The sequence below is a fragment of the Erigeron canadensis genome, chromosome 8 (genome assembly GCF_010389155.1).
Source record: "Erigeron canadensis isolate Cc75 chromosome 8, C_canadensis_v1, whole genome shotgun sequence".
Lineage (NCBI taxonomy): Eukaryota > Viridiplantae > Streptophyta > Magnoliopsida > Asterales > Asteraceae > Erigeron > Erigeron canadensis.
Genome location: NC_057768.1, coordinates 31778307 through 31800994, shown reverse-complemented (window position 1 = coordinate 31800994; position 22688 = coordinate 31778307). Strand labels below are relative to the sequence as shown.

Sequence of the window (22688 nt, the reverse complement as noted above, 5' to 3'; positions counted from 1 at the left end):
CGGCGGTGACGGTGGTGGTGACGTGGTTGTGAATGTAAATTAATTGATATAAGAGGGGTTAATATGGTTTTTTAAGTTTCAAAAGATCTATATTGTAATTTATTTCATTAAGGGTATTATAGATAAATAAGTGAAATGTTTAAATTAGTGAATAAAGTATAGGTAATATGATCATTTCAAATAGTTAGATGGGGAGGGTAGATTGCTTTATATAGATTAGTATAGATACAACCAAAGTCGTTTTTTAAATTCCATACCCATAAACCAAACACGCCTAAAATTTTTCTAATTTTATCTTAAAAACTTATATAAATGAATTTGAGTTTAGAAGTTTGCTTTCCATTCATTGAAGGGAAAACCTCTTTACGAAAAACATGTATATATAGTTCCGACAAATCAACTTTAACTTTACTTCCAATCTATTATAATCACTATATATGTTAAATATACTAGAAAACTGAACTTTTTTTCATAAAATGTGTATAAAAGCTTCTGAGATCAAAGAGAACTTAGGTAGTTCTTTAGCATATTTAAACCATTGTTTGCAACCACAGACATATCTAATCCTTGAAACATGTTTTCGTCCATACGAGCTTGCATTCCATCCCTTGATGTCAAGCCATCCTGCAGTTGCTTTAGAGTTGTGTCTATACCGATTGCTGGATTCATTAAGTGGGACAATAATTTAGTTGAAGAACGACGGTTTTGTTGTGACAACTCAACCAAAGTAACCTGCACATAATCAGCAAACACGTTTTAACACAGGCACGAGTCAAAATGAGGTTGCCAATTTAGTTAATTCCGTAAGATGTTTTAGTCCATTTCTTGTAAGTTCTTGAATACCGAATATGATTGCAGCATCTATAGTGGACATAGTGAACCATTTTTTCAATAAAAACAATCTGCAATATGAGTATATATATAGCATTAAATGGTTAAAAGGAGAGTACAATGAAACCAACCTTTTTGTCATGAGGTATATTGGCCTTCTGTTTTGCTATAGCAACAGCACGCGAGAACCCTCCAATTGCATCAACCAAACCTCGTGAAGCAGCGTCATTACCAGTCCACACTCTTCCTTGAGCAATCTCCTCCATCTTATCCACCTGCAGTATAATTATTTGGATGCTTATTATGTAACATATGAGCAGATAATTTCAAATATCAACTCGATTGACCACATACACTCATTGCTCTTGAACTTGCTGCCTTGTTACGAAATTGGTTATAAACATACTGGGCAGTTTCTGCAAAGAGCTTCTCTTCATCTGGTCTGCACAAAGGTCATAAGGAGTAAGGCCTAATAAGAAGCTGATGAACAAAGTTGTTATATGATTAAAATTCAAGACTCAAATGAATGATTGGTTCACCTAAATGGTCGGCCATCCACATCCAGCTCAGCAAATTGTCCCTTTGAAATTATTTCGCTGTTGAAACCAATCTTTTCATATAATTTTCCCAAGTTGAATTTACCTAAAACAAATATAATTGTGCTTAAACACACAACCGAGAAACGTACATACTCAAGAACATCTTGCAAGATCCTCTTTGTACACAAATATAATGTGGTTTTAGGAGTATTAACAAGTGCAACAAATCATTATCTCAAAACTTAAAGAAAAAGTTAAAGGATAGTGTAATCTACTTTGAACAACACCAATTGACCCGGTCAAAGTAAGATTTTCAGAGACTATAGTCTGCGCTGCCATTGCCATGTAGTATCCACCACTAGCTGCTACATCAACCATTGATGCAACTACAGGCTTAGTTTCGGCCAATAACTTGATTTCCCTCCACATTCTGCACAAGAAACTACAGTTTTAGCATCCCCGAAAAAAACTGTAAAATGTCACATGAATTTTCCTTTTTGTAGATGAGTACATAAACATATTTGAAAGATAATGGTTTTGTGGTCATAATAGGTACATCTTACAAGTCAGAAGCAAGATGGTCACCTCCAGGGCTATCAATCCGAATGATAACCGCCTTATATCTTTTCGACTCTGAAATGAAAATACGAAAAGCCCATAAACATGGATCTAGAATTGAGAGTGATAAAAGACCATCACTTGGAATATTTGCAGAGAAGTGACTTGTAAAAGTTGCAGAAACTTCATGCTTGTATATATTAGGCTTTTATATACCATTTCAAACACATTCAACATTTATATATTTTGAAGCATGCCTTTTCAAGATTAAAGGAACTGTATAATGTTTAATTTACGTACCTCTTACTTGGCAGATCTTCTTAATGAATTTCTCAGCGACAATGTCTGAATTAGATGAAAAAAATGACCCTTTTACACGACTGATGCTGCCAGAGGCTCTAATTACTGCTATTTGATCCTTTCCACCTGATAAGCCCAATGTCCATTTCCTAACTTTTGAGTATTCCCTGATACACGGATAATAAAGACAATGTCTTGGGTTATCTAGCTACCCGCAGGCATTAAAGACAATGATGTAATCAAAAATAGTGACAACATTCTAGTTTTGGAAAACGGAGACTTTAAAGGAGGGATTAACACTTGTAAGCAACAATAGGAAGTTTATTCTTTTCTGCAATGCCCAACTTTATCTTCAACATAGACTTGACCTGAAATGAATGGACATTACTGTACACATCAGTTAACTTTCTTTTTAACATTTTTAAACTCCAGAATCTATCGAGTGGCAAAAGTATGGACATGTTCTTGTTTTGTGTGTTACCTCATCATCATATTTTATATCTGTTATCCATCCGTCTTCTTTCAACTTCTCTATCTGGTAAACTCCTTCATTGATAAAACTCTCGATATCTTCCCTTTTTTTTCCTGTAGAAGAAATGATCAAAATTGTTTACTGAAGTACATCAAGACTATGTTAACCACAAACTAACTTCACCTTTGGCTTGAGATATTGTATTGACCCAATTCCCATAGATATTATCTAGCACTCTAGTAAGCATCTCACGATTTTCTTCAGATATAGTCTTACGAGTTAGTGTATCACCAAAAGTCTTATATTTGCCAATCCTTTGTACTTGTGGTTCAATTCCTACTTTCTCAAAAACACCTGTATGAAACATTCTTAACTCAAGTTTATTAAAGATTGGTATAGAGGTATGGCTGGAGATGGCCAAAGCATATATAGACGTATAACTATACTCCTTTATGTACACTATCACAAGATGCGTGAGAAAGTAGTTTGGCTTTGATCTTGCAGAGAAATATAGTTGACAGTATGATTAATCATATAAAATTCAGGCAGAAATGTAAAACGTCAAATTACCTCCAAGAAACTGTACTTCAGTGGTTAACCCGTATAGTGAAAAATAGGCACTTGGAGGCGCATAGAGCTCTTCACAAGCACAACCAAGGTAATACTCCTTTTCATGCCATAAAGATCCATATGCAACAATGAACTTACCTAAATTAGATTCCCACATCAGATTTCCGTTATTATGATAATTTGAAACTTTACTTGTTATCGTATTAGATGATTAAGCAAAATACTCTAATTAACCAAAATCTTTCAATAGAAATTCATAGATCTACCTGACTTCCTAAAATCCAATATGTGCCTTCGAATTTCCTCAATTTTACCCCATCCACAATTTAGAGTTTCAATCTGGAGTTAAACACCAGATATACGAGGATCATACGCTGCCTTTATCAAGTTTTCACATATTTGAGGTAGCGTTAACTCGGAAAAGAAACCACTCTTCACATCTGATATCTGAAAGTGATAGCAATTAAGTGTTAAACATAACATACAAATATTCTGAAAACTTCATGTTGATCATATCACATGTTAGAAAAACTGTATTTGAGAATGTGTTTCAAAGGCTCATATCAATGCAAACCGTGTGATCACTTTCCAAATACAATTATGTGTCCCTTAACGGTCAGGGTCTCACAAATTTCTTATTTGGATAATACGTATTGGTTCTGGGCACACATTGTGTGACACCCGTGATTTTTGACCTGTTGACTTATATAGTTATTATTTGTTAAACTCTTATGAAGTTATGTACCAGAAATAAATGTTTGAGAATCTTAGTGAAAATTATGCATTTAAGCATTTACATTATACTCGTGTCAAGGTAACTAGGTAATTGAGATGTTTGGTGAGTGTGTATACTTAGAAGCTCGCCAATGGTTCGTCCATTGCCTCGTTTGACATACAGGATGAGTCCACACCGTTGGGTGGGACTCGTTCCCCGCTCGTCCGCCTCACTCGTCCGGCTAGCTCGTTCCTGCAGGGACGAGAGCGTTGCTTGATTTTTTTATTATTATTATTTTTTTTAATGCAACGGCTAGTTGCAAGTTTCTAATATTGGCAAAACAGGTCCCTCAATGTCACCTTTGTATCAATTTGGTTCCTAGAAGTGTCACCTTTAGTCCCTTTAATAGCTACTTTTTTGTAAAAATCAAACACATTTTATTATCAGAACACATTTTATTATCAAACGACATTACATGATTAAAAGACATAATTAAAGAACAAATTACATGATTAAAACACGAATACATAATAACGTTTCAGTTACTCGTCATCATCTTTGACTGACATCTTCCCGAAGCCACGATTAGCATATTCGTTCAGCCACCACTTGTCGTGTTGGGGGCATTTGACTTCCCACGTTAATTTGTCTTCTCCGCAGTTGTCGTGGTACGATTCGGCCCATGTGCATTGGTCACCCAACCTGTGACAGGCTTGAAAAACATCATCGACCACCCTCATGACCTTCTTGCTCTCATCCTGCAGAAACAATGAATATGTCTTTTCGTGTTTGGAGACCTTGCGGCCTGGTGCTTGTAATGTCTCAACCTGCTGCTTGCATTGTCGCCTTTTCTCTCGTAGGTAACCGATGACCCCAGAGATCTCAGTTTGAAAGAGGGTGTCCTCTTTGATATCAGCCATGATTCTTGTTTTCATCTCATTTTCGGTCAGACGAGGTCGGTGAACATTCTTTTTTGATGATGAGGACGCCATTTACTTAGAAAGAGAGTGGGTTTTTAGAAGAATGAAACTGAATTGTGCTATGGCTTGGTATTTATAGAATCACAATCCAACTAGCCGTCCAGGGACTAGAAGTGTAAATATTTTTGAAATTTTGGTCGTTTGAGGGACTAGAAGCGTAAATATTTTGAATTCGAACGTTGTAGGGACTGGAAGTGTAAATTATTTTGCTTTTTGAATGTTGAGGGAGCGTCATTTAGTTTACCTATAAATACTGGCCTCTTTGATTAAACATTTCTGATAAAATCACAAACATCTAAATGGCTTCTTCATCAAGACCCCCTAACCTAAACCACCAATGACTGTCGATCAAGTGGATGACAGTATCATGTCTGATATACTCGACCACGAAATGTTCAAAGACGAGCTTGTTGCAATTGGTGAAAAACTAAATGCGAATAAGCAATGGTGTCAAGAACAAATTGATTATTTACAAACTGGGTATTGTACCGATCTTGAGAGTGAATACTTTACGTATTTGCAGGGGAAGATCGAGAAGATACAAGTTGCTGTGCAACAACTAGCTTCTACAGTCATCACCTTGAACCATTTTATCATAAGAGCCAAAGCAGTTTATGCGATGAAGAAATAAATTGTGTAATGTTTTATGCGTGTTTTTGCTTTATTTTTAAATAAATTATGCAATGTTTCAAGTACTGTAATGTTTATTTTATAAATAATTTGTGTAATGTTTTTATGTGTGAATAAAGTGTTTTATATTTGTGTATGTTTTTGTTTGTTATAATTTTAGAGGGTTAAAAGTGTAAAGTTTTGATAAATGGGTAGAATTAAATAATTGGTGGGTCCAAGACTAGTCTTTGGTGGATGAGTCCATTGGGTGCATTTTAGGGGAATTAGTCCTTGGAGTGTTTTTTGCTGATGTGGCGCTGACAGGGACTAGTCTTTGGGGGATGAGTGAGTTCCATTGGGTAGCCTCTTACCCAATCAAGCATTTACATTTTCTTATCCTCACTTTCACCACACACACATTCTCTATCTCTCTATGTCCTTTATCCTTTTATCTAGATTATAAGACTAAAAACATCCTCTTTATCTTCATCTTTCTTCTAAACTTTGGATTTCATTATAATATTTGTGAAGTGAAATCAACTATTATATTGTATAATAATAACCACCGTCTTCAAGGATCCAAGATTTTATTGTTTCAAGCGTTCATCCTCTTCTTTTGCTTCAAATCCGAGTTCTTGCATCAAGGAAATTTTTGGCAAGTATTATCACTTTCTAAATGCTTGATTTATGTTGTTGTAGGTCTTGGATACTAGATCTTTTGATGTCTTGGCTAAAATCTTGAAAATCTAGGTTTAGGTTTAAAGGTTTCAAATCAAAAGAGGATTTTTATACTTGGCAATTGTATGATTGTAAGATGGGCATGATTTTACTTGTTTTATGTTGTGAAAGCAAAATAGATGTTGAATTGATATCTAACTTGGACAAATCTTGGAGCTTTTGAGTAACTAGTTAAAGAGTTTGAAAAAGAGGTTTGTGATGTTGGGTCATGGGTTTGTGATTTTGAAAGTGGGTTTGTGAAACAAATTGGTAATTATGCTTAGTTATACTCGTAGTAGATTTTCTAAAAGAAACGGGATTTGGTGTCTAGCTTGCTCAATCTATTGTCATAACCCAGACGAACGATTCATAATCCAAATGAACAATCCATAACCCAGATGAACAATCCATAATCCAGATGAACAATCATAACCCAGAGGAATAATCCATAACCCAGATCAACAATCATAACCAGATGAACGATCCATAAGCGAGATGTACATTCATAACCCAGATGAACGATTCATAACCCACATGAACGATCCATAATCCAGATTTACCTTCATAACCCAAATGAACAATTCATAACCCATTTGTACATTTCATAACCCTTTTGTGAATCATTGCAAACATTCGTTGTGGGCATTCAAGATGAATAGCTAAGTAGTTAGGCTTTGTTTAGGGTATTTTATGTTGGCTCGATACTTGCGAAGTAGGTTGTGAACGTTGGTTCATGTTTTCTCATCTTTCAAGTGATAATTTGTGTAATCGCCTTAGGTGAGTTTCGTAGCCCATATCTTTTATAACTTTGGGTGGAAAGTGTACTCGGTTTTATAACACGAGTATCGATATCTTTTATATTGTACAATATGTAGATGATAGTTGAATGTTTATGTGTTTGCCTTAAGGGGACTTGTCTCGGCAATCTTGATTGATTGTGGCATTTATTGGTTAATCAACGTAAGCACCTGCCGAGTCCATTGTCGGCCAACTCTCCCTTGTGGAATCCCCCGGGGTAGGATGCGGCACTAACACCCCCATTGTTGTTGGGTTTGTGGTGTAGAGCTCGGAGAGACCGTAAGAGACAGTTCTTATGTGTATATTGTTTGTTGCATTATTGTTATTATGTGTTGTTGTTGTTGATTGTGGATGAGCTTGAGCTATCGTTGTTGTGAATCATGTGCCTAGCTATATGTTGTATTCCTTGTAACTGTAGGTTCCTATAGATCTATAGCATTGTACTATCTTGTTTATATTGACTCAAAATGAATCTTGTTGTTCAAACCTACAAACTCACTGACCATGTGTTGACTTGATTTAGTATACTTTTTAGGTAACCAAGCAAATGCTAGGAACCAAGGTTAATTTGGAGGCTAGCTTTGGATTGGATCAAGGAAGCGGCACATATTTTGTTAGCTATAATCAGGACTAATGCGCATTTTGGTAGTGCTTTCTTCATTGGATGTATTCTCGAGGTCTATGATCCGAATGCTCTCGTTAGGGATGAACAATGGCTTTTTGAAAACGATTGTATTAGTTGTATTTGGTTAACTTATTGTGAATTGAATGCTTTGGATGATTTGTATGTTAAATTCTTGGTTTACCTATAACAATTTTTTTTTATTTAGATCGTTGTTCTATGTAATAGCTATGTCATGTTGTGTTTTTGTTGACACCTTTGTTAGGAATAAACTGCACACACAGACACACACAAAAACAAAGACCGGAAAATAACAAGAAGGAAGGACACGAGAGATTTAATGTGGTATCTCACACTAACTGTGTCAACTAATCCACGGGGGGCAAAGAGGTTTTCTATTGATTTTTTCCACACAAATAAATATACAAGAGATCTGTTTATATAGGCTACAATTAGGGTATAAAACTTGTTCACCAAGTCAACTTAAAACATAACCAAGCCTAAGTAATGAGGCCGGCTGCCATCAAGGCCTTTTGTCTTTAAAAACTGCCTGTGGAAATCTGTAGCTTTTAAAGGGCTGGGTAGTAGACACCAATAACTAACAACCCTATATTTTCGTCTTGTTGGGGTGTTACATATTAGTTTATATAAGTATATACACTCTACCTCCTAACCCATATAAAAATAAAATGTCCAATTACATTAAAATACTAACACCACCCAACCAAACATGTGAGATATATATGTAACCCTTTAGTCCGGTGAATGAATTTTTCCTTTCAGTCTAGCGACCCTACACATTGCCTAGTGATGAGACTTTTGAAACCTTGCTTATTTAAGCACCAAGCCACTTTTTAGGGGTAGGTGGATACTAACTCAATGGTTACCAGAAGTATATAGTTAATAAACAAAGAGTTGAAAACAAGCAGACCTTTCCGCGTAATTTAATATTCAAAACACTGCCCATATGAACACGTTCCCGTGGATAAGCAACTAGCATTCGTAGCTTCACCATGAAACTCTTCCATGAATCTGGATTTTCAAACTCAAATTCTCCACTAGGATAGTCGTCATCTTCATTGCCTTTTAATAAGACATCATTATTGATTTCGGAAGTAAGTTTGTCTTCCTCCTCTGACAAACCATCATGCATTCAAAACAAAAGTTAAGAAAGTTTTAAAATAGATATAACTTGTAGTGTACTATTGATTTCATTTCACTATTATATTTAGTATGATGATATACGTGTTTAAAAACATCAAAACGCGAATAAGAAGTTTGTATAAGGTTGTAAGATTGATAATTTAGTATGATGATTAAGTTTGATGTGGTTTCTATGACATGCATATTCTAAAGATTTTTTATTTTTATTTTTTCAAAGTGAATTCCGATCCAGACATGTTGGAGGAAATTTTAACCAGATATATTTTGGACCTCCAACGCATTACTCATGAAAAATACCTTTGAGATAAAAACTCCAAGACTCAAACCCGAGACCTTGTGTAAAACCACCTCCGGGGCCACACAGTGGATTTAGAAGATACCTCTGGCCATTGGGTATTAAAGATTTGCATATTCTAAAGATATAACTTTGAAAGATAAACACATAAACATAACAATCATGTCTATGATCATTTTTAAATATAGACTATATATATATATATATAGAATTAGAACATTGTTATAGGTTGCTTACTTGTTGTGGTTGCTATGAGATTATTTGGTGTTTGTTCTCCATTTGATGAAGCCATGATTGTTGTAATTAGATCCACCTAATCAATTACCTTAAATAGTACTTGTAATAGTAATCAATCAGTTAAATATATTCAATTGAGTATATAGCAATTTTGTCGGTCAATTTTCTTTCTAGTCTTTCCTTTTATTCTTATAATAATAATGTGAACGCTTTTAAAAGTATGTGAATTGTCGAGTAAGATAATGAAGCACTCAACATATGTAATTTCTTCCTCTCTCGTTCCTTCTCTTTCTCAACATAATGTAATTTCTTTTTATTATACCACAATTCATAAAGTTGTTATTAGCATGTTAAAAAATACATTTAAATAAAAAAAGAAAAGTAATATCATATCATATTTTTTTTCTAGACAATACAAAATAGTCGTCATGGTTTTGGTTATTTCACACCACTAGACACTCAAATAAATACTCTGTGTTTGACTCTTTCTCAAATGAGTGAATGACTAAAACACCCACAAATATTCAAAGTCGATGTTTCCTTTACAACAACTTTAGCAACAAGTTTAAAGAAATGAGTATCTTTTCAAACCAATTTTCCAAAGGAGTGATATCCTCTGAAATAGCCATTTGATTTTATTGGATTAAAATTAAAGATAAAAATTCAAAAATGATTTTTGACTCTTTACTTTTGATTCTAATTCATAAATGATTTTTAGATCTTTCCAAACTAGAATTGTTGTAGTTTTCTTCTCATCTCATAAAAGTAAGAAGCACAAAGTGTATTTTAATACCTTAAATTTGGTTGACTAGATTTTTTAGTACCTTGAATTATTGGTGCAAGATAGTACTCTAGACTTATAAAGTTGGTATATATTGGGCTTTAATTCAGTGACATGATATACATGCTTATTTTTCGGTAGTTCTTTTAACAGTGTTAGGTTCAAATTCTTTTTTACCTAAACAAAATCAAGTAGTAGTAATGTCATCAATGTCGCCGATAGTGCTTTAGCCCATTGGCATAGGCATAATCCTCCCATGAAGTACCCATGAAGTAGACCCGGGTTCGAGTCTATGGAGGGGCAGAGTTTTTCTCTTAATTAGCGTCGTGCTTTCGGGCGGCTAGATTAAGAGGTTTTTTCTCCTACCGGATATTGGGGGCTGGTAAGGTGGTCACCTAACACCACCGTGTTTGACTTGGGTCGTCCATTAGCCTTTAAAAAAAAAGTAGTAATGTTTTTGAATCTTTTCAATCATTTCACATTATGTATCTTATCCACTCATATTATATAACTTTTCCAAGTAGTAGCTATTTGTTTTTTTAATAATGTTTTTTGAAAAACACTAACATTGATTAAAACTTTGATTATATGGTTTTATATCCATGAGGTTATCAAAGTGGTCAAACAAATAGGAAAATTATACATGATAGAAAAGGTAAAACCACAAATTAACAGTGAAACAAAGTAACATATTAGATTGCTTCAAATCCAACAATTGAGATTTTCTCAAAAGAATTTAACCGCCATACAGGAAAACATGCTTCTTAACCCTGTAGCGAATGATCACGTACATATCCGATTCGGGTCTCTTTCTATATTAATGTAATCAAAATCATTATATTCAGTTACAAGTGCCTTCTTAATAATACACCATTATAATGTAGCCTAAAAATCACTATCTTATCATTCATTATGCAAAGATTTAATAAGGAAATGTAAATAACATATATGAAACTACGAACATGGTACCTGCGCATTGTAGCGGCAGTGGTGAGGAAGGCGGTCTAGTGGTGTTGATGATGGTACTATTTGTGTAGGTGGCGGTGTCAAGTGGTGTAGGTTGATGTAATTGTGATAGTGGAAATTTTTAGAAGATAAGGGCTTAAAGTGTTAATTATTAAAATAAAAGTTTAAAGTGTAAATTAATTCATTAAGGACTAAACATAAAAAGTTAAGGATAATTATGATAATTCAAAGGTAGAATTACCTAAAATAAAAAGGGGTTTTTTCTTTATAAGGGAATATAAATAAAAAATAAAGACTGATATATACCAACCCTTTATTAATTACACAAAATCTCGGTACACTAAATATTATGTCCAAATTTTTTGGTGAAAAAGTAAGATATATATGTGATGATATACATAAGGGAGATGAAATTATTGAAAAAAATTTTACGCCATTATTATTACTTTCTTTTTTAACGTTTGAAAGTAAGAGCCTGTTCGTCCCATTAATCAGTTCCTATATCTTTCGTACATTACCATTACTTGATTTTGTTTGGGTGAAAGAAAAATTTAAGTCTAACACTGTTAAAAAAAACTAACAAGAAATAAGCATGCATATCTTGTGACTTATATCATGTCATCATGTGACTAGAAAAGAGGGTATAATTGTAAGTTGTAAATGTTATTTTTACTTTTGAAGGATTTTAATGTTTTATTTTGATTAAATTTAATAATGGTATTTGTAATATTTAGAAATTTAGTTGGATACAGAGAAAAATCCATAAAAATGTAATCTATTTACATGAATTTCCTATTAAAGGTAACATATTTTGTTTTTGTCTATTTAAAGGATCATATTTTTAAAAAATTCCTAATAAAGGGTATCTCGTTAGTTTTTGACAGACAGAGCTCGTTAAGTGCCACGTCAGCAAAACTGATGACATGGCATCAATGATGTGGCACTTCACGAGTTTCGTCTGTCAAAAACTAACAAGATACCCTTTATTAGGAATTTCTTAAAAATAGGATCCTTTAAATAGACGAAAACAAAATAAGTTATCTTTAATAGGAAATTCGTGTAAATAGGTTACCTTCTTAAGGATTATAAGAATTTAATCCTTGGATAAATAATGTTATTTTTCAATTTAACAATGATATATATGAACATTTTCCATTATTACTTCGTTTCTTTTCCACTATCTTCATCCTTATCTTCTTTTTCCTTTCCTTTACCATTAATCCTCATTCCCTACATCTGAATAGACACCTTTTTTATTTTGTAAATTTATGTTTAATTTCTCCCATAAATAGTAGTAGAGCATGCAACAGTGAGCGTTAGACACAGTGGGCTTATTTATTTACAAAGTAATTTACAACAGTTTACATGTTTGACAAGAAGGAACTCATATATGATATGTAATTTAATGGAAACTGAAATAAAAATCTGAAATAACATAAACATTAACAAGGAGTTTTGCCTTGAGTTCTTTCATTAACATATGGTTTGGAACTAACTTATGTAGTCTTCTAGCAAACTGAAAATAGGATCTGCAAACGAAGATCCCTCCGATCCCTGAAAATTGATTCCATCCATACGGGCTTGCAGTCCTTCATTTGATATCAAGCCATCATGCAGTTGCTTTAGTCCGATTGCTGAGGTCCCAATACTAAATAGGAACTTTTGTAAAGAAAATTTTGGTTTTGAAAGCTCAACCAAAGTAACCTGGATGGAATCACCAAATGTATTAGGGTATGCTATGCGTGAAGGGCTCGACCCATCCATTTTACCACTTCTGAATATTACTCTGAAACAAACACCAAGTGTTTTACTCTTAGTTTTAAAGAAAACAGTGAACAGAATGGAACCGACCTTTTTGTTGGAAGGTATGCTGGCCTTGTGTTTTGCTATAGCAACAGCCCGTGAGAACCCGCCAATTGCATCAACTAAACCACGTGAAGCAGCATCACCTCCCATCCATACTCTCCCTTGAGCAATCTCCTCCATCTCATCCACCTGCGATATAATGGACTTGGTTGATAGTTGTGTAAGTATAAGTACCTGAAAGTCAAGTATTTATTGAAGTCACTGCATACACTCATTGATCTTGAACTAGCTGCCTTGTCACGAAACTGTTTATAAAAATTCTGAGCTTTTTCAGCAAATAGCTTCTCTTCCTCTTGTCTGCACAGACATAGTCAATGTTGTTGTGATCAAAATAATTAGAGGTGGCAAAATGGGCGGGTTGGGCAGGTCAGGTAACAAACCAAAATGGATAATCTTTCTGTTTACGTCGAGTTGGACTGACCCAAAGCAATTCATGCCTGAAAGAATTATCATCTCTCATATTTTATAAGTGTTGTACATATGATTTTAAACACTATATTACATCAATGATGATCTGTATTCAAGAAAAAAAGATTCATGAATTTGTATTCTACTCTGAGCAACTTAAAACCACTCATTTGACCCATTCTCTTTTTAACCAACTCTTTATTCTACGCATTTCAACTACGGAGTAATTTATAAGAACTAATGACTAATGAGAATCAAACAGCAACTCTTAATTGATAATGATGAAAACTATTCCAGCTGTGAAAGCTAATATATGAAAGATCCTTTCACCTAAATGCCCGAGTTTCAGAATACAGCTCAGCAAATCGTCCCTTCGATATGATTTCCTTGTTGTAACCAATCTTTTCATATAGTTTCTCCAAATTGAACTTGACTGCAATGAAAATGTTATTAAACATACACTCATTCTTGATCTATCATACCTATGTATCAAAAAAGTTTGTCGAAGATTTATAAACATGCACAATTAAAACTAACTCAAGAGTTACAAAAAACATTCTAGATATAGTATTGCACCAGTGAATACACCAATTGAACCCGTTATTGTAAGATTCTCCGAGACTATAGTTTGTGCTGCCATTGCCATGTAGTATCCTCCACTAGCTGCCATATCACTCATTGACGCAACCACAGGCTTAGTTTCAGCCAATAGACTGATTTCCCTCCACATTCTGCACAAAAGCAAAAACCAAACCACATGTGAATTGTTAACATTACACGTTACACCTCATATAGTGAATTGGTATAGATTATCCTTTCTAGGTCAAAATAGAAAAGCACTTACTATAGTCTATCAAAAAAATAAAAAAAGAAAGGTACTTACAAGTCTGAAGCAAGACTATCTCCCCCAGGGCTATCAATTCGGATGATTACAGCCTTATAACTTTTTGACTCTGAAAAGAAAAAGGATAAGTCCATAAACATGTACTTGAAATTATGCACAAATAATATCATCTCTAAAAGGACAACATAGTGTCTTCTATACCTCTTACTTTGCGAATCTTTTTAATAAATTCTTCAGCAATGATGCCAGAACTAGGTGGAAAGAATGACCCTTTTACACGACTAATGCTACCAGAGGATCTAACTACTGCAATTTTATCTTTGCCACCTGATAACCCCAAGGTCCATTTTCCGACTCTCGAATATTTTCTGTAGTTAAATTAAACTATATGTTATATGGAGGAAAACATGTGACTCTTGGAAGAAAAACTTTTAAATAAAGACATAAAAGCAAGATCATACTTGTAATCAACAAGTGGAAGTTTTTTCTTCTCCGCAATGCCCAATCGTGACTTCAACATAGATATAACCTGGAAAGGTGGAATATAATCTGTAACATTTCTAAAAGGAGTAAAAAGGGCTGTTTGGATGTATCTTTCGAAAGTACAATGGATAATCAAAATCAGATATTCAGGTGTTTCGAAACAGGTTAAACGAAAGAGTGCTTGCATATCCGTTGCTGTTTGAATATGTAACGCTCAGATTTAAGTGTTTGGCAAATCACAAACATAAGTGGTCGAGTTTTTAAACATTTTGAACTCCAAAACCTATTAAATGGCAAAGTTAAGGAAGTGACTTCTTAAAAAAGGCTTCCCCGTTCCTCTAGCAAAAAAGGATTAGAACGGGGCAGAAACCATAACCCTGTGGTCCTTTAGATATGTCCTTTTTTCCTATGTGTACCTCGTCATCATATTTGATATCTGTAATCCATCCATCTTCTTTCAACATCTCCACTTGGTAAACTCCTTCGTTGATAAAACTCTCGATATCTTCTTTTTTCTTTCCTGTAAAAAAAAAGAGTCCAAATTGCTCATCTTGATACATCAAGAATAGAGAAACCAAAGAGTGACTTACCATTGGCTTGAGAAACCTTATCGACCCAATTCTCGTAGATGTCATCTAGCAATTTAATAAGCACTTCACGGTTTTCTTCAGACATATTTTTGCGAATTAGGCTATCACCAGCACTTTTATATTTACCAATTCTCTGCACTTGTGGTTCCACACCTACCTTGTCAAATACACCTTCAAGCACAACAACCGAGTTAAGTTTAGAAGTTGATAGCATACGTCGACTTTGGATATTTGCTCTTGTAGAATGCACAAATAATTAGTCAACCTATTTAATTACCTCTAACAAATGTTGCTTGCAGAGTTAAACCGTGCAGACTAAAGTAAGCACTCGGAGGGGTGTAGAGCTCATCACAAACACAGCCAAGGTAATACTCTTTTTCATGCCATTGGGTTGCATAAGCAACAATAAATTTACCTATATTGGATTCTTGCCTTTAGTATATGTCTTAAAATATAAATTATGTGTCATATGCAACAAGAAAACTAGTACAGTAATAGGCAACAAGAACACTGATGTAATTTAATCTACCTGACTTCCTAAAATCCAATATGTGCCTTCGAATTTCTTCAAGTTTAGCCCATCCACATTTCAAGGATTCAATATGGAGATAAACACCTGATATGCGAGGATCATATGTTGCCTTCATAAAGTTTTCACATATTTGGGGTAACGATAACCCTGAAGAGAAATGACTCTTCAGCTGATCTGATATCTGAAATTCACAACATTAACCATTTAAATTCATCATTCACATTACTATAACATACACACAAACCCAATTCGCCACATCTTCCCTTTTTCCCAATCCAATTAAAAGTGACACATCACTCATTTTCTCGACCCATTAAAAAGAGTGACATTTCACCAATTTCTTACGCCACCACAACCAATGCCACCTTATCAGCCGGCCACCACTACCCTTCGCCGGTGCACCACCCACCCCTAGGCCAACACCTTTCCTTGCTATTTTTTGAGACTTTCTAAGTATATTCTAAAGTTTGATAAATTTAATATTCAAATTCTTACTAAAAATTTTTTTCTTAAATTATTGGAAACTATCTATCGCTGCCTCATCACACGTAACACCATTTTTAGTTTACATATATCAAACGTTCTAAGTCCGCTAATCTGTCACTGCCAGTGTGGAGGCATGGGGGGTTCTTTACCTACAGACCAAGCTAGTTTCAAAACTTGGCTGGGTCTTGTGGGGTTTTTTCCATAGAGATTAATGGTTTATAAATTTACTGTGTTTAAAAAAAAAAGAAAGTAAACAAAATATATCAAAATGAGCAACATATACAAACAAACATCATCATATCAATCGAAGAACATAATATAGCTGAAAACAACCAAACCTTTCCGCGCAATTTGATATTCAAAACACTATTCTTGCGAACGCGTTGCCAAGCAATTAACATACGTAGCTTGACCACCATGCTCTTCCATGCACTTGGGACTTTAAATTCAAATTCACCACTCGGATACTTGTCATCATCATTATATCCTAAACCCACCATCTTATCCTCCAACTTGGACTCATAACTCCCTCCTCTAACTTCCTCATTCTCTGCTTTAAACATAACAGATCAAAATTAGAATACACGGGTTATTCAACTATGTATATATTATGAATATAAGCATGATTAATTTTTGCATGTATATATATGGTTACTTGTTGATGTAAGATTTGGCTCCAATATTTCAGTTGATGAAGCCATGTATATATCTCTTTGTTGAATTGCTGTAATTAATCATTTAAGTACTACTCCTAATATATATATAGACCATGTTAATTAGATTAAGTTTTGCTTTAAGTGCTGGTGATCACTGATCAGACACACTAAAGTCAAGTCAACTAAGTTTTAATAATTTGTTGGATAATTTCGAGTGTTCTTCCTATGTTGTCGTTTTTTTTTCTTATTTTAAGACTGGGGTCATGGCATCTATTGGTCTCGTGGTCATTTGATTAGATAATACAAATAACATTTCTTATCACATTGATAAAAAAAGCTCAAAAACTAAAAGAATAAAAGAAGGGTTAAGTATGCAGAAATGCACTAATCCATAAAAGTTATTATGTGCATGAACCAGTGTCTGGCTTTATTGTATGCAAAAAAAACCTGGATAAATGGTTAAAGTAGAAGAAAACCAAGTAGATAACTTATGTGGAGCCGGTTTCAATTTTATTTGCCCATTCTTCATCCACGTAAAAAATATCAAATAATTTATTTACAAAGACATGATTGTTTATGCATCATTTCTAGAAACCCAGTAACCCTTTACAACTTTCTAAATCAATAATCAAAAAATTGAAAATCTCATATACAACCAAACAAAAAGCATACAAATCTTCTAGAACAATAAAACACAAATAAAACTTGGTAAAAAAAAGATTTGGGAGCACAGATATACACTTACAAATTTACATCCAAAAGACCAAAAACAAAAACCAAAAGTCTTATATAGATAGATATGCATAATCTATATCTATATATTTCCATGTATATATGTAACAAATGAATTCAATTTAATCAATATCTTCCCCAATGAAATGCTTATTCTGTAAACTTCACTTCGGCAGTTTTGGTGTTTCAATGAACGATTTTTATGTATTTGGGGATTAGGGTTTGTCATCGGAAATGGTGACAGTGGTGACGGTAGCGCCGGGAAACTAACGACTAATCGGATCTATTTTGATTTAGTTGCATTTGGATAACCTTGATAATTGTTAGTTTATTGATGAATTTAAGTTGTTATACTTCTGATGCCGGAATTTTATTTTCCGATCATCACGATGGAACAATCGAGAAGAGACGCTAATGGGTTTTAATTTGTGTGTTAATCGAGAAGAGGACAAAGATCTCTAGAAGTTGGTTTCATTGAAAATGGTGTTTTCTATGTATGTATATGCATATGTTTGTTCTTGTCCGGCTGTATCCTATATCATATTTTCAATTTTGTTTAATATATTAAGTCCACGTAAGAAGGTCAACGTGTCAAAGTGAAAGTAATGACCGGCGAGTTTGTGCAGAAAATAACTTTTCTAGACTATGTAACTGCATACCCATAAAAAAACCGTTTTCAAAATTTTTAAAATGATCACATGGACAAAATTTACATTTAACCCTTAAAAAGCTAAAATGAAAAGAAACGGATTCCATACCGGACAATTGACTGTCCGTTTGCTTGCTTTACTTTTTGTTTTAAAACCATTTACACACACACACGAACGTAAAACCCACAAACACACACAAACATAACATCGTCATCATAATATCATATATTACTAGATTTTATTTTTCTTAAAATTCAATGGCAAATGTTAGCTACCTTCATTTCGACCAAAACGACGACGTTTACCCTCAAGATCTTGAGGATTTCAATCTTCCCTCGCAACACTTGCTTTCCCGCCCTCAAAGACATCGTTCCGATCCATACCCGACCCGTTTCAATCAGGTGAATCATGACTTAATTCAATCTGATATTAGGATTTTTGAAAGAATTCATCATAACAATATTAATAATGATAATATTACTAGTGGTGATGATTATGATATGAATTTAATTGAATTTGATATGGGTTTTGGGTTATGTAATTATTATGATAATGATGGTGATTGCGAAATTTGCCCGCAAAATGTTGAACTAAATTTGACTGATTCTGATTATAATATTGAAAATGGGGAGGATTATGATTTTGGTATGAATGAGGTTTGTGAGGATATTGATGAAGGGAATCTTATGCTCTCTTGGTCTACTTTTCGTATCGATGATAACGACAATGATAATAATCGTGTTGGAGGGGATGTGGACGTGGATATACGTCAACAGTATTTGGAGTGGGAGCAAGTGGATGGTGGGATAGACGAAAGGGGGGAATTGTTGGACGTGTTTATAGCTCCAGAAGATGAGAATCGGGATCGTGTGACCAGGGGTGAGGATTTGGGGTGGGAGGTTTTTTTGGATTTTAATGATATTGAAGGGGTTGCGGGTGTTTTAGAAGAGCGGTTTGAAGGTGATGATGATGAGGAGAACGAGATGTTGTTTAGGCAGTTTGTGGAAAACGGTGATTTGGGTTTGGTTAGACCACCGGCTTCTAAAAGAGTGGTTGAAAAGCTTTTGAACGTGGTGATGACGAGTGAAGATAATGATGCGGTTTGTGCTGTTTGTAAGGATGAGATTGGTGTAGGTGAAGTGGTGAAACGGCTTCCTTGTAGTCATTTTTACCATGGTGATTGCATTGTTCCTTGGTTGTGTATACAGAATACTTGTCCTGTTTGTCGTTATGAGCTTCCAACTGATGATCTTGGTTATGAACGTAGGAAAGTGGAAAGGGTTGTGAGTGGTATATGAATAGTGACAGTTAGTAGTTTGGTTTTGAGTTTATATAGTTTCAAGTTTATGAAATGTATATATTATCCTTTGCAGTGAGTTATGTAATGATTGAAGGGATATTTGTATGTTGGTTCTTTAAATGATTCTATGATATGATTGCTTAATTTGCTAGGTTGCCTCAAGTTGTTTGATGTATTACCATTCTTGATGTATATATATATACACACAACATTTAACTATTGAACTATACAATGAGAGCTAAGTTGGTTAGGAGTCATCTTACAATTTTACCAGTAATTCCCACAGGAGCATTGGCCGTCTCTAAAATGATGAAACCGCTTATTGTCTCTTACTATTATCTCTCTGTCAACAACTTTTGACACCAACTTAATAGCGCTGTGACAATCTTCACATATACGCAGGTTCTTGAAGATCCTTAATGTTTTGCCTTTACCTGTTCTTAACAAACCAAAAGAAACAGCAAGTTTCTCACTGTGAGCCCTCAAGATATCGACTTTTTCGTCTTCTGTTAGTTCATGAAGGACGCATCTTGTATCTGGTTTATACCCATGTCGGGTGATATCATCTTCTAATCTTCTCCACATGTGGCTTATATCTGGTAGAATTGTATCGCCAGCATAAAAGTTATATACTTTCCTTTCAACTTCAATCCAACTACAACCAATTTCCTTCTTAAGTCCAGATTTCCTCATTTTTTGTCTAATTTTTCGAACATTATCCCAGTCGCCAAAACTGGCAAACAGATTTGATGACAACACATAGTTTTCTGCTTGATTTGGCTCGAGCCGTAATAACTTCTCAGAAATAGTTTTTCCTAACTCCATATTACTATGAACTCTACATGAACTAAGCAATGAACACCAAATTCTAGCATCAGGTTCCACAGGCATCTTACCTGTAAGCATCATGGCCTCATCAAATCGTTGTGCACGACCTAGCATATCAATTACACATGCATATTGCTCGAGTTTTGGCTCTATTCCGTGGACCGTCTGCATCTCATTGAATAACTTAAGACCCTCTTCAACTAACCCACCATGGTTACATGCCATCAAGATTGCAATGAAGGTGAAGTGGTCAGGTTTCACAAACAAATTCTGCATTTCACTGAATAGTTCCATGGCTTCCTGTCCCTGCCCATGAATCCCATAGGCTGCAATCACAACTGTCCAGAGTCCAGCATGCTTTTTATCCAATTGGTCAAAAACATTCCGGGAAGCTTTTATGCATCCACATTTCGCATACATGTCTATGATTGAAGAATTTACATACATATCCTTTGTGAGGTTATTCTTTAATGCAAAACAGTGGATTGCCTGTCCGAGCCTTAAAGCAGACAACTGAGAACAAGCACTTAATACACTCGTGGTTGCAATCTCGTGTGGTTGAATTCCATTGTAAACCATGGTATGAAAGAGATCTAAAGCTTCATTTGGCTGCCTCGTCTGTGAGTAACCAGCGATCATCACATTCCATGACACTATATTTTTATTTTGTAGTCCATCAAACATGATCTTTGCAGACATTGGTTTCTCACATTGTATGTAGAATGAAAGTAGTGAATTACCAATGTGTGTATCAGTTTCCAACCCGTTTCTAAGCACAAACCCGTGAGCCTCTTTGCCATATTTCAACGACTTTAGCTCTGCAGAAGCTAAAAGCAGGCTACCAAGGGTGTACCAGTCGGGTTTAAAGCCAGAAGATGTCATTTTCCTGTACAAATTTATCGCCTTTAAAGGTTCACCATTTTTTGCATAGCCACTAATAAGTGCATTCCAAGAACTCACCGTCACGTCCTTCAAATTGTTAAAAACATTCTCAGCCAAACACACTGATGACCTGCGTCCACATCTTGCATAAGCTGCAACCAAAGCATTTGCAACCAGTTCATCAGATTCAATCCCAAAACGAACCAAATACCCATGAAGTTCCTTCACTTTGAACAGATGTGAACAGTCCAAACAAACTTTCAAGACGTGTAAAACCGTGACCTGATCAGGCTTTACACCATCACCCCCATCTTGCATTTTACGCATTAATTCGAACGCTTGTTCACTTTCACCGCCTTCTGAACATCCCCAAATAATCAAATTCCAAGTAACAACATTCTTGTTATCAATTCTATCAAGCATAACTTCTGCTTCTACCACACATCCACATTTCATATACATATCCATCAACGCGTTTTGCACCTTCAAATCCCGACAAAATCCAAACTTTACAGCCAAAGAATGAACCATTTTCCCTAACAAAACTTCCTTTTTAGCACCACAAACAGGTAGCAACGTCACCAATGTAGCAACATCCGGTATTAAACGCTTTTCATCTGTCCAAAACTCCAAAAACACACCAAAACTTTCTCTAAAGTACCCGTTATCAGCCAATGCCGAAATCATTGAATTCCAAGTGACTAAGTTTCTTTGAGGCATAAAATCAAACACTTTAACTGCTTCCTCAACAAACCCGAACTTCCCATACATTGTAACGAAAGCATTACGTACAAAAACATCCGAAAACAAACTCGACTTGATTGCCATTCCATGAACCATCATTCCATAACTCAAATTTGACATCCCAACACAAGATTTAACCACACAAGGCAATGTGAAGTTATCCGGGTCATGACCCGTTTCCAAAAGTTGTCGAAAACAGAGCAATGCTTTGTACCAATGATCATTTTTAGTGTAGTTGCTAATGAGGACATTGTATTCATACAAATTTTTGTTCTGCATTAATAATGGTTTGGATAAAGAGTTGGAGTGTTGCCGGTGAAGATATGTGGCGATGGTGATGGGGTGGTGTAGTGACATCATCATGGGGATGAAAGTAATGAGTTTGGAATTTTGGATTGGTTCAATTGATTTTGTTCATTTCTATCTTATTAAAAAAATATTATTTGTTGTCATATATATATATATATATAAAGGGGTGGGTTATTTATAGTACAAACATTTAAAAAAATACAAAAAGTACATGTCTAAGTTAA

General features: G+C 34.8%; 3 protein-coding genes and 1 pseudogene across 4 annotated transcripts; 1 reads left to right on the top strand and 3 right to left on the bottom strand.

Moving 5' to 3' along the window:
- Positions 1-383: 383 nt before the first annotated feature.
- LOC122580539 lies at positions 384-9496 on the bottom strand (annotated as a pseudogene).
- Positions 9497-12470: 2974 nt separating this feature from the next.
- On the bottom strand, positions 12471-17089 carry LOC122610017 (serine protease SPPA, chloroplastic-like). Of its 2 annotated transcripts, none has more exons than XM_043782987.1 (14): positions 17019-17079; positions 16702-16916; positions 15875-16058; positions 15623-15760; positions 15346-15516; positions 15172-15275; positions 14734-14801; positions 14474-14640; positions 14312-14381; positions 14005-14159; positions 13759-13861; positions 13230-13317; positions 13006-13149; positions 12471-12858 (listed from the first exon to the last, which is right to left on the bottom strand). In XM_043782987.1, exons 1-14 carry the CDS (start codon positions 17062-17064, stop codon positions 12646-12648), a joined length of 1866 nt encoding a protein of 621 aa, XP_043638922.1. In that variant the 5' UTR covers positions 17065-17079; the 3' UTR covers positions 12471-12645. The 2 variants fall into 2 exon arrangements, with proteins under 2 accessions (XP_043638922.1, XP_043638923.1); XM_043782988.1 differs by having other exon boundaries at positions 12820-12940; positions 17019-17089.
- Positions 16832-22434, bottom strand: LOC122610631 (pentatricopeptide repeat-containing protein At1g18485). Its single transcript, XM_043783602.1, has 2 exons — positions 19965-22434; positions 16832-16913 (listed from the first exon to the last, which is right to left on the bottom strand). The coding sequence occupies exon 1, from the start codon at positions 22432-22434 to the stop codon at positions 19969-19971; it is 2466 nt and encodes an 821-aa protein (XP_043639537.1). The 3' UTR covers positions 16832-16913; positions 19965-19968.
- Positions 18511-19858, top strand: LOC122610018 (E3 ubiquitin-protein ligase CIP8-like). Its single transcript, XM_043782989.1, has one exon. The coding sequence runs from the start codon at positions 18659-18661 to the stop codon at positions 19697-19699; it is 1041 nt and encodes a 346-aa protein (XP_043638924.1). The 5' UTR covers positions 18511-18658; the 3' UTR covers positions 19700-19858.
- Positions 22435-22688: the final 254 nt, after the last annotated feature.